The 15,753-nt window shown below is 51.5% G+C and overlaps 1 protein-coding gene across 1 annotated transcript; it reads left to right on the top strand.

The window, feature by feature from the left end:
* Positions 1 to 7,057: 7,057 nt before the first annotated feature.
* Positions 7,058 to 14,313, top strand: LOC144723608 (NF-kappa-B inhibitor alpha-like). Its single transcript, XM_078602477.1, has 6 exons — positions 7,058 to 7,667; positions 10,494 to 10,599; positions 10,960 to 11,176; positions 11,499 to 11,587; positions 12,055 to 12,303; positions 12,894 to 14,313. The coding sequence occupies exons 1-6, from the start codon at positions 7,372 to 7,374 to the stop codon at positions 12,924 to 12,926; spliced, it is 990 nt and encodes a 329-aa protein (XP_078458603.1). The 5' UTR covers positions 7,058 to 7,371; the 3' UTR covers positions 12,927 to 14,313.
* Positions 14,314 to 15,753: the final 1,440 nt, after the last annotated feature.

Below are 15,753 nucleotides of genomic sequence, written 5' to 3'. Positions count from 1 at the left end.
CGTTTGCGAGTCCGAAACTTGTTGTGATAACATGGACGTGATGGTGCGATGCAACCGTTCGACCATCCCGTCAGTTTGTGGGTGATATGGGGAGGTCCGAATTTTCTTTGTGCCCAGGAGATCACAGACTTGTCTGAGTAGTTTACCGGAAAAATTTCTGCCCTGGTCGGTCAGCAGCCTCTCCGGAGCACCTTTGTCCAGGACATAACCCTGAACAAAGGCCTCCACGATGGCTGCTGCCGACTGGTTGGCCAGAGGCCAGGCCATAGGCCAGCGTGTAAAATACTCGACACCAGTCAACAAATATCTATTCCCCCTGGGGGTGGCGGGGAATGGTCCCAAAATGTCCAGAGCGACCAGCTCGTTTATCCTGGACACTTTGATCGATTGCAAGGGCGGGTTAGACTCCCGTGCCGGCGGTTTGCGTTGTGCACATCGAGGGCATGATCCCAACAAATCCCCAACATCCCTCGTCATGCCAGGCCAATAAAAATCAAGTTGCAGCAAGGCGAGAGTCTTTTGGGTCCCCAGGTGTAGGAGGCGCTCATGAGCGGCCCATACCACCCTGCCCCGCAACCCAGTAGGGACCACCAGCCGATGTCGACGCGACTTCCCGTCCCAATGCATCAGCAGGCCTTGGCACATTTCCCATGCGTCGGAACCACCTCTTTTTCCCCCCGCCGCACCGCCAACGCGACGTCGCCACCCGAGGAGGGACACATCCTCCATCTGGAGGCGCCCCCAGTCAATGACGGGCAACCCCAACAGGGAATCTTTGCCCTGTTGTTCGATCGAATTAGTAACTACTGTATCGTCGTCGTTGGCGGCCGCCAAGACAGGAACCGATGTGTCCCCTGGAGGTCTGCAACGTCCAGACCCCAGGAGGCATGCACACTCGGAGGTGGTTGGCAAGCGCGACAGAGCGTCCGCGTTGGTGTGGCGAACGCCCTTACGGTATGTGGTTTGGAAATCGTAATCCTGGAGGACCTCCAACCATCGGGACAATTGTCCCGATGGCTGTTGAACCCTCAGGGCGTACTGCAGTGCCGCATGATCTGTGCGGACGGTGAAATGCCGACCGTACAGATATGGGCGATACTGTTGGATGAAATGGACAATTGCCAACAGTTCCCTACGGGTGACACAATATCGTTGCTCCGCTGGAGACAACACCCGACTGCCGTACGCAACCACACGTTCCACGCCGTCAACCACCTGGGAGAGCACGCCCCCAATACCCGTGTTGCTCGCATCGGTGTCGAGCAAGAATGGTTTTGAAAAATCAGGGTAAATCAGGGGAGGAGCGTTTACCAAAGCGTCCCGAAGGGAGCAAAAAGCAGCTTCCTCCTCCTGACCCCAGCAGAACCGAACCCCTTTTGATGTTAAAGCGTGTAGGGGTTTTGCTATAGTCGCAAAATTAGCGACGAAGCGTCTATAATACGACGCAAACCCAATAAAACTCCTAACCTCTCCCACTGAGGTGGGAGTCGGCCAGGAGCTTACACACTGCGTTTTGGCGGGATCGGTAGAAATACCTGAGCGTCCCACGATGTGCCCCAAATAACGCACCGACTCGCGTAACAAATGGCATTTTTGGGGCTTAAATTTCAAATTAGCAGCCCGCATCTTTAGGAAAACCGCCCGCAACCTCTGGAGATGTTCATCAAAAGTTTTGCCAAAGACAATAACGTCATCCAAATAAATCAGGCACGACTCCCATTGCAATCCAGCCAAAACCAATTCCATCAACCGCTGGAAAGTTGCCGGCGCTGAGTGTAAGCCCATCGGCAACCGGTTGAATTGAAACAGGCCGTGCGGAGTACGGAAAGCAGTTTTAGGCTTTGAATCATCGTCCAGAGGAAGCTGCCAGAATCCCGAAAGTAAGTCCAATGTGGAGAAGAATCGCGCTCCCGCCAAGGCGTCAAGCGATTCGTCCATCCGTGGGAGCGGGTATGCGTCGGCAACCGTAATTTTGTTAAGGCGCCGAAAGTCAACGCAAAACCGCAACGAACCGTCCTGCTTCTTAACCAGGACGATCGGCGCTCCCCAAGGGCTGTTGGAGGGAGAAATGATGTCGGCGGCTAGCATGTCATCAACAGCCGATTTGACATGGTCCTTTTCGGCGGGACTCAACCGAAAAGGATTCTGGCGTATTGGCGCGCTGTCACCCGTATCAATATGGTGACGCAGCAGATTAGTGCAGCCCAAATCGTATTTATCCCGACTGAAAACGTCGGAAAATTCCCTTAGTAGTGTCTTAAGACGTTGACGCTCTAAATTTGACAGGTCCGTCGATCCCGCACAAAGCGCCTCGAGCCACCCTTCATCGCTGTCCGAATGTGGTCGCGGTGCAGGGACAGCGCCGACATGACTCGCGACGGGTTCCTCACAGGGCACCGGCGTTGCGTGAGCAAGCACGGTCCCCTGTGGGACCACCACCGTCTGCGAGCCCACATTGAGGACCGCGATGAAGGGTTCTCCTTCCCCTCTCACTATGGTCTGGGCCGGGAGTAAATCAGGTCCACTGACCCCGGCCCTAGACGGTCCCAACAGAACCCCTTGAGCCCCAATGCCCTTAGCGAAGGGCCGCCGAAGTTTCAAGGGAATCAACATTTGCGCCCCCGGAGGAACGCGCACCGTTCTATCTACGAACGCCGGCACCGTCGCGAACGCCGTCCGGCTCGTAGCGGGGGATGGCAGAAACGCCATGCGTCGGCCCGATGGGAGCTCAATGCATCCCTGGTCGATTAATATCCTAATCGGTATTTTGGCCAGGAAGTCCGTCCCCAGCAGGCACGGAACCGCCAGCGAGGAGGAAACAAAAATCGGCCCAGACAATTTAATATCCCCGACACAAATTTGGGCACGAATTTGTCCGATGATGCCAAGTGAACCCCCGTTAGCAGCAAAGAATGGCACGTTAACAGGCATCAAAGGACGGCTTTGGGCAGGGAGAATGTTATAAATCAACTCCGAAATAATGGTCGCCGATGCTCCTGTATCGACCAGGATGCGCACCTCGACCCCATCGATGTGGCCCACAACGGCCGACGACCCTGACGACGCGGCTACAACCCGATGGGCCAACACGGACCACTGGCTGGGTTCAATCTGAGTACCCAGAGCGGTGCGTGTTGGTGCCATGGTACGCGATATTGGCCCCCCCTTCGCTGCGGTGTTTGAGTGTGTGACGGGCGTGTGCGTGGGCCAAGCATGAGGGGTGCCGCGACTCGCCGGATTATGATGGTGGAGCTTGTGACGAGGGCCAGCGTCCCGTTGAGGTGTCGTCCTGCGCTGCCCAGGAGAGCGGCACCCCGAGGCGACGTGGCCCCGGATGCCGCAGTTGTAACAGCGTGGAAGCGCTGGTGACGACGATGGATGTTGTAGACGGCTTGAACCGGCCCGGTCCTCCCGTACTCCCGCTCCATGCTGCCGTTGATGGTCGATGGCGCAAACCTCTTCCGCCGGGAGGGTGGCTGCAGCGACGGCACGCCCGCTCGCCGCCTTGCTGGCCTTCCGTCGTTGAGAGGACAGGTTTGCGTGGAGAAGACGGGCCGCTTGGAGGGAGCACATCTCTGCATCGTCCTGTGCGACAATGACGATGTCTAAGTCGTCCGCCAGCAAAAGTATCTTCTCTGTCACCATGGCGTCGACACCCTCGTCATCCATTCGTGGAAAGGCCTCCTTCGCCAGTGCCAGGAGGCTTGTGCGGTACGCCAGGGGCGACTCCTTCGTCCCTCGCTGGCGATCGTAAAAGAGTTGGCGACAGTCCGATGGTGGACCATATACCGCCGACAGCACCTGCATCGCCTTCTGCAGCGTGGAGCGCCTCTCCTTCGAAGCCGATGTTAGAGTGGCGAGGGCGTCGCTGTCGAGGAGTGCTGGCAGTGCTCGGAGAGCCTCGGCGTCTGTCCACTGTGCCATCTCCTGGTGAGCGAGGAAGCGCCGCTGGAAGCCGCCCCAGTCGCCATCCTCGCCCACAAATTCCTTGAGTGGAGGTAGCCGCTGATGTAAGGCAGCGGCTGCAGAGGAAGAACGCACTCCCTCGTCCGCCTCACTCAAGTCAGCGTCGGCACGAACCAGCGATGGCATCGCCGGTCGCACCCGTGGTGACGTTCCGCCCGTTGGTGGTGACGCGGCAGGTACTGTACTCCCGCCGTTGGACGCGATGCTTAGAGCGGCCACGCCCTCAACAGCAGCTGCGGCGATGGCGGGAGTTTCAAAATGTTGCTCCGTGGAAATGGCGGGAAGGCGCTGTGATCGTCGGCTGCCGTTGCCCCGTGGCGGTCCCGCAGCCCCCAGCTGCGTGATGGTGTCGAGCATGGCGGCTGCGGCGTACAGCAGCTCGGTCAGCTTCGCGTGCGCCTCCCTCAGCCCCTCCATCGACGGCTCCCCTTCCTCCAGCTGCTGTGGCGTGGATGCGCCCAGCCCCGGCTGGTCGATGGCATCTTCAGCCGTCTCGGGCCCTCCGACTGCAGTGGTGTCTTCTGCCTCTGGTACCCCGACTCGAGTCGTCCGGCGTGTATCCATGTTCGTACTTTGTTTCACTTCTGACGCCAGATGTAGTAACGCTTATGACTCGTTCACACCGGAGTTGGAGGCACACTTGTTTATTCAACACCACACGTTGTGACATACACACTGAGGGGGTATCGGCCCCCTCACCCGTCTATCTGAGGACACACCTCTAGGCTAACCCTAGCCTGCCTCTGAGTCCTCCTCTAATGGGCTAGGGGAGGCTATCTTGGCCCGACACTGGTCAGTCGGGCCCGGTACCCAGAGTCCAGACCAGCACTGGCTCTGGCTCTGGTACCACGCCACTGGCTCGAGCCTGCGCGGTCCTGATAAGGACGGCGTGCCAGGGGGAGACCAGGGCTCTATCTAGGACGTCTTCCGTCTCCTCTTCTTAGCTAACACAACACTCTCGAGCCCCTCGATACATTCCCCTTTTATACCCAACCCCTCCCTGAGGGGTGGGGCCCCGGGGGATCATAATGACCGAATCGACCCCCCAGGGTGTCTGGCGCGGACGTCGCAGAGGGCACCTGCTCGTGCACACATGTAGCCCCGCCTACTGTGTTTGTTTACCATAGGCTGCCATGCATAACGGGCTCTCTCTCTAACACCCCTACACTACTATAGAGTCACTGGGTACTACTCACTCTATTGTATGTAGGTGTGTAGGTACATATGCCTATGGGGGGGGGGGGGTAAAAATATATTTGTGGGTGGGGGGGAGGTCGACAATTTTAGGAAACCTTTTAGATCAACTATTTACCCGCCACTTTCTATTACTTTTGGATTCAGGACTTCTTCAAGCCTCTTGTAATTTTGTTGATGAACAAATGGACAAACAGGAAACCGGGCTTTCACAATAGCTTAGTACTTGTGTACGTACGTATATGTTCTGTTTTTAAGAGAAGTTTTGAAATATATTTTTCTCCCGGGCAATGCCGGGTACTTCCCGCTAGTTGTCTACATATTAGAACACTTATACTCGCACGCAATGTCCCAATGGTCCGGCGAAGAGACAATGCCAAAGCCAAGGCGTTGCTATCACAGAAATGTCAACAAGCGCTCGTGCAAGTCACCGGGAACGAGTCATGCGTACAGTGGGGCTATACTCGCAGAAGTCTAGTCTGACTGAACAATGCATTTCAGGTTTGCCCAATAATTAATTACTCAACTCAAAAAAACTTGAGTGAGGTGACGCACTCGTGCCCAATCAAGTGGACATTGGACCGCCACCCACCCTCCAAACGCACAGCCCACGACTCGCGTGGCCAAAGTTTTTTTCGGAGTGGGTGAGAACGCAAGCGGTGTGTCGAGCACTCCGTATAGACCCAATGGGTAAATTCCCTGCCTATCTCTGCGCTATCAAAAGCCTGATTAAGTTCGGCAGCAGAACCCCGGCCAACCCACAGGGCGTCACGCGCTTTCTGCACGCTACCCTGCGGGTCCTTTCTGAATGGCTGTCCTGGAAAAACCTGACAACTCGATTAACGCGGCAGCCAGAGCTCGATTCCTGGCCATTAGTCCATGAACCAGACCAGGTTACATTATCTATTGATGCCAGCTGCTACATATGGCTAATACCAGTGGCCATTAGTCCATGAACCAGACCAGGTTAGACTATCTATTGATGCCAGCTGCTACATATGGCTAATGCAAGTGGATTACTTGTTAACACACGTGCATATGTGTATGTACTGTTGCCGCATAATTGTTATCGGCAATTTCAAGATGTTGATACCACTCCAGCTGTTGCCAACCTCAGTGGTGACGGTGAGTGATGTCTGAACTGAGCCTTCACTTCACCAACGCGCAATGACCAACGTGGTGAAGTATGGTCAAAACAACCCTCACGACCGACACGGTGTGGAAGAGGCCTTCATCCAGTCGTCAATTGACAAAAGGGCTGTGAATACTGATGATGTATACTGCATTGTATTTTGGATCTTTACAATGCAGGATCGTGGGGATGCCTTGATCCAGCAGTGGATTGAGCATGGCTGATGACATTATACATTGAACCTGCAGTTTAAGATTGCATATTTATTGTATGACCCAATAGATAGTTGCACAAATAACTTGAAACATCTACTCAATATCATGCAGTGTATAATACGTGCCGTCAAATACTAACAACATACTAAATCCACCACCAACTCTTAAATAACAACCTATGACAAAAAAAAAAGCTTTTGAGTTATATAAACGGTAACGTTTTTTTATTATTATTCAACATGTTGATACCGGTGAAAAAGTTCAAATGTGGTTTTTTTGCGTTACGCAAGCAGTTTGTTTGTTGTTGTCAATACTGTCCTGTCAAAGGTGTTAATTAACACAGTACCACGTTCCCCAGTACACACGCAAAACAAACGTCGGCCCAAAATTGCGTTTTGCAAAAGCTCTTAGGTCCCGGATAATGTTGCCTTTGCATAAAGCGTCCCTGTTGCCCGGGGCGGTGGTGGGTGGTGTGACCCGTTGACACGCACGCATGTAGACCGACCCCATCACGAGGGCCCTGGGGAAATTCCCGTGAATAACAAAGAAGCAAGGGCGGACTTTCCCTCGGCACTGGGCGGTCACATAAAACTTCCGCACAGCTCGCGAAGCCCTCACACACACAGCCTCCTCCTCCTCCTGCCTTCCTTCCTCCCCGCCCGAGCGAGACACGGCCACGCGAATCTCCGATTAATTCACAGCAACGCAACGGTGCAGCCAGACAAAATCCTCCCGACAAGCCGTATTAGCACACGCAGCCCTTTGTCGTCGGGCAGGCACTTTAGGATTTCAGCTTTTTTTTGGGGGGGGAGGTCGAGGGATTTTCATCTCGTTCCTCGGATCGTATTTTACTTCGCGGCAGACATGGAGAGCAGCGGTGCTGAGTATCGCCACGACATCCCGACTCGGGCTAAAGACGTCAAACATCTCGACGGGTCCATGGCCAACGAGGATCGTGAAGACTCCGGCATCTGCTCGTTGCAAGATTCGGTCGACCAGGACGACCAGAGCGTGAGGGCCCTGCGACTGGAGGTCCAGCAGCTTCAGCAGTATCATCAGCAGCAGCAGCAGTGTCAACATCAGCAGCAGCAGCAACATCAGCAGCAGCAGGCGCACAGCAAGGACAATCTTCTTAGGATGGAGGATGAGAATGGGGACACGTGAGTCGCTTCTTCTCCCACGTTGTGTCGTGATCGCCTTGTCGTCGATTGTGTCAAGAGTTGAGCAAAGTCTCGTCTAGACCTGGCTTCATTGATATGTAAACACAGTACAGTACGTGTTAAATATTTAAATACGTTTACAGGTTTGCAGTATCTTAAGAGATGAAAAAATATTCAGTATATACTTTCATAGCAAGTCGATCCTTTAATGGTTATTTCGGCATATAATTGTGTTTCTCCAGTTAGTAGTGATGCTAATGAACTCGAGGGTTTACAATCAGCACATTGGAACTGAGTGGGGTACCTCTCCACTGTGGTCATGTTTAGACTTTGAGTGATCAGTGGCCCTCATCCAGCAGTGGATTGATCATAGCAGATGATTAGTCGAACCAATCGAAGAATGATCCTCGGTGGCACATCGCAAATGCTGGCCGCATTGTGACACCAAACCAAACGCGGTGTGTGGCAGTCACTTCTTACACAACAGTCGAATCAGGCAAAATTCCTGCTGCGCAAAAAAATGCGATTGTAACTGCAACCACTGTGTGCCCACGGAGGCGTTTCGTCAACAATCGTAGACGCTAAACATTGCCCCGTGGCACGACGCCTTCCCACCGGGCCGTGAAGGCGCCGTGGCGCAGAGGGGGCCCGATCTGCCACCCGTTCGTGAACGCGGCGTGGAAACTCCGCGCGTGCGGTGGTGGAGCCATCGACTTCGCGACGCCACAGGGGATGTTGTTGGTGGTGGTTGTGGTTGCACAACTAAGGGGCCATCCATTGAGTACGTACGCATGGAGGGGGGGTTAACCCAAATGCGTAGCTTGCGTATGGGGGGGTCTACTTACAATGTACGCATAGGAAACGGGTGGGGGGGGGGTGAAGCCTCGATAATAATTTGTCTACATTGGCCTTCAACTGAGTTAGATCGTCCGGCGGTGGACTATCTGTTTGCTTAAACACGTTAATATTATTAACCTTTGATCGTTTCTGCGTGGATTAAATATCGGCCGTTCTATAGGATTCGCGGGGGGGGGGGGGTGTAAAAAGTCCGCGTGCGTACAGGGAGGGGGGGGGATAAAGTTTTGACAGATTATTTACGTACCCACTACATGGGTGGCCCCTAACTTCTGCCCTTGCTGTTGTGTGCGAGATGCGTCTGGGACATTCCGTTCCTTGTGCAAGCCTCAGAACACGGGCTCCTGGCCACGCTTCCTGCTGGGATTTGTCCCAACGCCCAAGTTGTGTTTTTTTTAATTAATAAAGTAATTTCCTGCTCATTTGAGAATTGCAGACGGAATTCCGTGTCAAGTTTTACAGCCTTTTGAGGCAGTGGTGGTAATTCCACATTCTTATGGTGGGCGTGAATTTACCCGCAGCCCAGCGACTTTAACTCAAGTCGTTTTTGCACGAAAAAATGTCTGCCGGCCTGAACGCCCGCCACTTTGTTTTCAGTTCGACACAGTCCATTTCCCCTTTTCTATACTGCACGCAGTCTACACATATTACTGTGGAGCCCATGGGGATGCTACTCCCAACACACACCGTGGCCAATGATGACATTTTCAGAATGAACAAGAGTTTCGTCCGCTGCCAGTTCGGTAAACAACATTTTGTGGAAGCATTCATGTACTGTAATGAGCAATACAGACTCAACAGCGTCTGCTCATGAGTCGCTGTGTAACTCGTTGCAGTACTTGTTGGGAGGCAGTCGTGGGCACCAAGGTGGCAACCAGACATTAAAGCCACAGCTGCCATCTTCGTGCCAGAAGCAGCAGCAGCAGCTGAGTGTTGGTCACCAACGTAGTGGTCCAGTTGCTGCACTGCACTTGTGTAAGACATCTGAGCAAACTGTCCAACAGCGAATGGCCCATAGCAGCTATCAATTATGTTTTGCGTTTTACCCTCAAGGTTAATTCCTGAATACATTTGGCCTACATTAGGATTATCTTGTGTACGTGGTTTGAGAAATTAGCTATTGTGCTGCAGCACCGCAAGACAATGAGAGGTGTCAGTGGCGTGGGGAGGCATTCGTCCAGCAGTGGATTGATAGTGGCTGATGATAAAAAGCAAAGAAAGATCACGACCAAAGAGGATATGTTGTCGATTACAGTGACGTACGCTTTCTAAAACACACAATGTATTGTGAGTTGTGAGTTGTGTAATGTGGACGTATCAGCATTACTCAAGGTACTTGGGGAACATTTTTTAAGTGCATACTTGAAATTACTTGGTTAATTATAGCCACACTGTACTGAATGTAGGAATACTGCACAATTTCAACATTCGATTTGCACAATGTTCACTTGTCATGGTGCAACATTGCAGCGTTACTGCTTTAACATGTTTAGAATATTAACTGACAAACATGTGAAAATAAAATGGTTGCTGCTGATGTCAGTTGCTATATTTGGACCTTCGTCATGGGTTTATATGGCACCAGGGTGATAAATGATAACGACACTCTTGTTGCCAAACAGCCTAGCCATAAACAAGTAAATTAGCTTGGTCTGATGGCGATGCATATTATTTATTCGTGACGAAACTAATTCATAATCATATGGTTCTTTCCAAAATATACTTACCAACATAGAGATGTGACAAATACAGTACTGCCTACATAGTATTAACATTTATATAGCAATTGAATCTTGCCAAGAAAGGTTAAGGGCAGTAGTCCCCAGATGTTCTATACCCGTGGGCCACTCCTCACGGTCTTGCCAACCGGCGGTGTTCCGCGGGCCTCGTGTTGGGAACCACGCGCCTAGGGAATACTCCGTACGTACTTGACTGTGCATTCACGTGCGATCTCCCCTTTGTGCGCCACAGGTTGCTGCACCTGGCAATCATTCACGAGAAGCCGGCGCTCGCCCAGCAGATCGTCTCCAGCACGTCAAACACCTCCCTGCTGGAGAAGCAGAACTTCCTGCAGCAGGTGCGTGTGACTCGCGACCAGAGCATCGCTCTCGCGTGCGTGCACGCGCGAGGCCCCAAGGGAGCCGTTGCACGCAAGAGGCGCCTCCACTTCGTTTGGTTGCCTCAAGATTGGCGGGGCTAATCGCAATTGATCGATTCGCAACTATACATATCCAACTCAGGATAATGGTATTAATGACGGCGGTGAAAGTAGACCGCCGACGGAGTCGGATGACGAGAGTGGATGCCGATCAACAGATGGTTGTCGGTGATTAACGGTGGCTTGTGGAGACGGAGCTTATTTCTACGAAACCGAGCAGCGTCTGACTGTACGATGACGAAGTCTCCCCACCTACCCCTCTCTCTCCGGCTCCCGCAGACGCCGCTGCACCTGGCGGCGGCGGTGGGCGACGTGGCGCTTGTGCGTGCGCTGGCTGAGGCCGGCGTGCAGCTTGACGTGCCGGACCTGCGTGGGGACACACCGCTGCACGTCGCGTGCCGCTGCAGCCATCGCGCCGGGGACATCCTGCGGGCGCTCGCTCTCCCGACGCGACCCCAGCAGTTCCAGCGAGCCCTTGGCACGCTCAACTACCGCGGTACGACCACCACTTAATATACTCTTACCCCTCGTATGTACACTCTATGTATACTTGCATTTATACACGAATGTATGTTGAACTTATTTCGCGCCGTACGTAGCCAACCTCACGAATCAGAGGTGCTAATATCGGTATATATATAGCCAAACACTTGTTCAAGGTGACTTTTACTAATAATATATATTTTTTAAATCTCAAAATTCTGGATAATTATAACTTAACAGCGATTTACACTATTAATGATAATCAGTTACACCTTCAGCTATTTACGGTTGGTTATTTTAGGCGCGCGTCTCACACAAGTGTACTTGCTCCGTAGGCCTTACGTGCTTGCACTTGTCCGTCCTGCTGGCGAAGAGGGACGTGATGGACTGCGTGCTCGAGCTGGGGGCAGACATCAATGCCCAGGTTGGTATAGTTAGGATAGCTAATTAGTTTGACCAGTTAGTATTGCTACGTACACACACGCAAGACACCCAACACAAGCTACAAGAGAATGAACATTCTTCAAAGCAGGGCTGGGGAACCTCTTCATTATCCAGGGCTAAATAGTAACTTTCAAAAACCTTTGGCGGGCGACCACCCAATAACGCACGCCTTAGCATGATACAAGAACAAAGCGAGGAAATTACTATGGCTCAAACGTAGCTATCCGATGTGTTTTTAGTTCGTACCACGTGCTCTTCACGACGATGTCTGACGTTCCACTCCACATGCCGGGAGCTTTCTTCAGAAACTTAATTAAGTCGCTGAACAACATTTTGCTCCGCGGGGGTTGGGAGCGAATCGTCGGACATCGTTAGGAAACACCGGCCCCAATGCGACTCCCCCAACGACGTTCCTTTTCCGCACCCTCCTCGCCCGCTGGCGCGCAGGAGCTGAGCAGCGGCCGCTCCGCCCTGCACCTGGCGGTGGAGGCGGGCGACGCGATGATGGCAGCCGCGCTGCTGCGGAGGGGCGCCGACCCCAACGTAAGGACACGCGCCGACTGCACCCCGCTGCACGTGGCGGCCGGTCGCGGGGACACCCGCCTCGCCGCCGTGTTGGTGCGGCACGGCGCCGACGTCGAACAGGAGAACTGGGAGCACGAGACGCCCGCCGAGCTCGCCCTCAACTGGCCCGAGGTGAGCACCGCGGCGGCGGCGGGGGGCGGGGGGGGGGGAGACCCTGTAGCAGCAGGCGGGCGACTCGGGAGGACCCCGCGTGGTGCAAACATGGGGAATGTCTTGAAAGGGGAGACCGTTGTGGGACGTCTCGAGGACGCATTGTCCGCCGACGGACGTTCCTCGGAGAAGTTTTGAGATTCACCCCGTGACTTCCAAAGCTGTTGACCGGTTATCAAAACTTAACGTCGCGCTGGGAACCGTTGCTGTTCCTCCACACGACATCACCGATTGTTGCCTTGTGCAACAAATGGCACTTCTGGGGCTCCCTATGTCGGTTGGGACCGCTGTAGGGTTGTTATTTTTTTTATTCGACCATTAATGCATCATTACCGAGTATCGTCGCGTGATGTTAACAGTTCATACGTTACTCAATTGCCAGCTCCGTTCATGCCATAGTATCACACTGTACGCACCCACTGGCCATTCAAGTTGGGACCACGCAAGATATAAGAACAAGAGCCCATTTGTGTGGACACGAAGCGACGTCCGTGCCGACGTCACTCAAAACGGCCATGCAGCTGAGCACTTCTTTCCCTTCTCTTTCGCAGATGAAGTCCGTCTTGTGCTACGACCGGAGGTGAGAAGAGCCAACGCCTCACTGAAGTCGTGCGGACGTTTTGAAAACATGACGAATCGAGGCACCCTTGGTGCTCGGAGACCTGGGAAATCTCCGGGGTTTCCCGTCCCGGTTCTACGAGGCGAGGCGGCTACCCGAGGTGGAGCAGGGTGCATGAAAAACATTCGGCTAGAGTCACGTGTCAGCCCCGAGGCTTCCATGCGCGACAAGACCTCGTGTTTCTGTCTCAACCAAAGTCTGAAGGAGGGATTCTCGCGCTCGCGCACACGCCCGCGCAGTTCTGGTCCTGTGTAAGAAGAGCCGGTGGAATTCAGCCTCCTGTTTAACTCTTGTGGAGACGGGAGATGCTCACCACGATGGTGTTGCTGGTATCTCTCGGAGCCCATAGCACAGCTCACAGTCGCCACCATCAGAGCTCTGCGATTCGTTACATGGAGTAAATATGAGTAAAACATATTGCTGATATGATTGTAAGTTGTATTTTTGTTGTATACCAAAACATACTGAACAAGTGGGGTAGTCACAATGCCATGCATGCACAGTGAGCCATTGGCCACTAACCTTTGTCGATGTTGCATTAAACTAGGGCTGAACGATGTGGGGAAAATGTCGAATTGCGATTTTTCTGACAGATATTGGGATTTGATTTGCGATTACATTTCTTTAAGTCAAGCTTCAGTTCAATATTCACTGTGTAATAGATTTAAAACATGTGATGGAGAATTACCACATAATACCATAAAAATATGAACTGCTCTATATATTCTAATGCATGGATGAGAACTTAAAAGATATGAATTGCTTCCAACATGTATTTATTAAAATGTTTTAATTGAAATAGAACAATCAAACATAAAACAATTGTTAAGTTATATAAATAATATTATAATAAAACAAAACAATTCCAATAACAAAGTAATACGACTTTTTAAATCGCAGCCTTTGCGATTTGCTAATCGCATTGTTTCAAATTGCGATTTGATTTGAAATCGATTAATAGTTCAGCCCTTCATTAAACCCGGGGAATGTACTCTGAACATTCTTGCAAAAAATGGTGAAAAAGGTAACAAAAATATTCGTGGGATTCTTAAGGGAACCTAATTTCTCACTACTTAGAAATAAGATTAAATCCTTAAATTGTGTATTATAGTTTGTATATATTACGTGTAAAAAGTTGCGTACAGTTTTAAGGCGTGTTGCACATTGTAAAGTTCAAAACAGAGTTACGCGAGTTAAACTGCATTGTGCAGTATTTTTACGGATTTCACATTTTTTTAAAATTCCGTACCATTTTATAACTGCGATGTAAGATATTGTAAATGTACTTTTCCCATTCAACCTAGAGGTTTTTTTTGTCTCATGTGCAAATAAATTTAGGACCTGTTAATTTACTTTTGTGAAAATGTTTTCTCATGGTCGCTTGTCCGTGTGAAAGTGACGGTGGTGTGTTAGTGCCCGAAGCTTGACAGCGCATCCCCATTGGCTGGCTTCTGCACTGCATGCTGGATGATGCCCTCAACTCGATTGGCTTTTGTGCAATCGGCGAATTAAAATTCTGCGTGATCTAACGTGGGAAAATACATCGTCCTCATTGAGAAAATCTGATGTAAGGGCCAAACATTTTTGTAAATGCGTGGGATTTTACCTGATGATGTCACTAGCACAAAAACGGGAAGAGAGTGGCCTGTATACGTAACTCCACGCAACTCTTAGAGAAATGCTCGGGGATTTTTCCCCCCCCAATGGTGGGCTATTTTTTTTTGTCAATGGAACATTAATGAATGGAAAAATTAACTCGGAGAACTTGTTCACACTTTGTAGGGCCATGCATCACCGTTTCATGTCAACGGGAAGTAACATTTTAACACAAATTCTTATGGAAAAAATAATATTGCTGTAAAAAGTTCTGCAGTGCAACGATATAGTAGTGTTCGTCCGACGCATGGCAGTGGGGTCTCCAGTTCAATCCCACTTCCTGGCACTCCAGTTGAAACAATGAGATGGGTATCTTACATTCCCTCCACAGCCTCTATCCACCCTGCAGTGTACACGGGTATTATCGTCAATGTGGCGGGGTAAAGTGTGGTGACTGCCACCTCTTCCAAGATGTGTGTGGCCAGCGTGCAAGAGTAGGCCAAATACCCGGTAGATTGGCTCTAATGCTAGTCAATGTCCTGCGAGCACGAGCATGCAAATGCAGGGCTGCCACTTAACCCATGCCAGGAGTGTACTGAACATTCATACAGAATTGTCCCATGGGATGTTGGCTATGAACAACAAGGCAACACCTATGACTAATTGGGAATGGGACGCAAGCGTAGGATTGATCACCCTGTCGCTGGCCGCCTTTGGGGAGGGTGTATCGTGTGAAAGGCCGAAACACCCCAGGAACTAAAGGTACACTACTGGCGATGCGCTCCCCAAATTTCACCAGGCTCACTGTTCATGAACTCTTGGAAGTGCTTGCACAAAGGATAGTAACATCTCATCCTGTGTTCTTGGAATCAGGTGACAATGCCATCTCTCGTGGGCAGGAGTCGGCAACCTGCTGCTCCGGAGCCGCATGCTGCTCTTCAAAGACTGCCTCGTGACGTTTTTCATTATATACCCACCGCCTCGTAGTCACGTGTATTGCGGCTCTGAAATTTTTTTTTTGCCGAATTCGAAAATAATGGCTCTTCTTGATATTTTAACTGACGACCCCTGCACGTGATCCTACGAAGTAAGAATCCACCGCGTACCTGCACACAAACTGAATTTATCCATAAATCCATAGGTTAGATTGCGTAAATATAAATGTGTCGTTAAACCACCAATGACACAGCCAATAG

Source organism: Lampetra planeri, chromosome 18, assembly GCF_965212315.1.
Source record: "Lampetra planeri chromosome 18, kcLamPlan1.2.h2, whole genome shotgun sequence".
NCBI lineage: Eukaryota > Metazoa > Chordata > Hyperoartia > Petromyzontiformes > Petromyzontidae > Lampetra > Lampetra planeri.
Note: the sequence above shows the minus strand (reverse complement) of the source record. Positions and strands in the feature narration are given on the sequence as shown.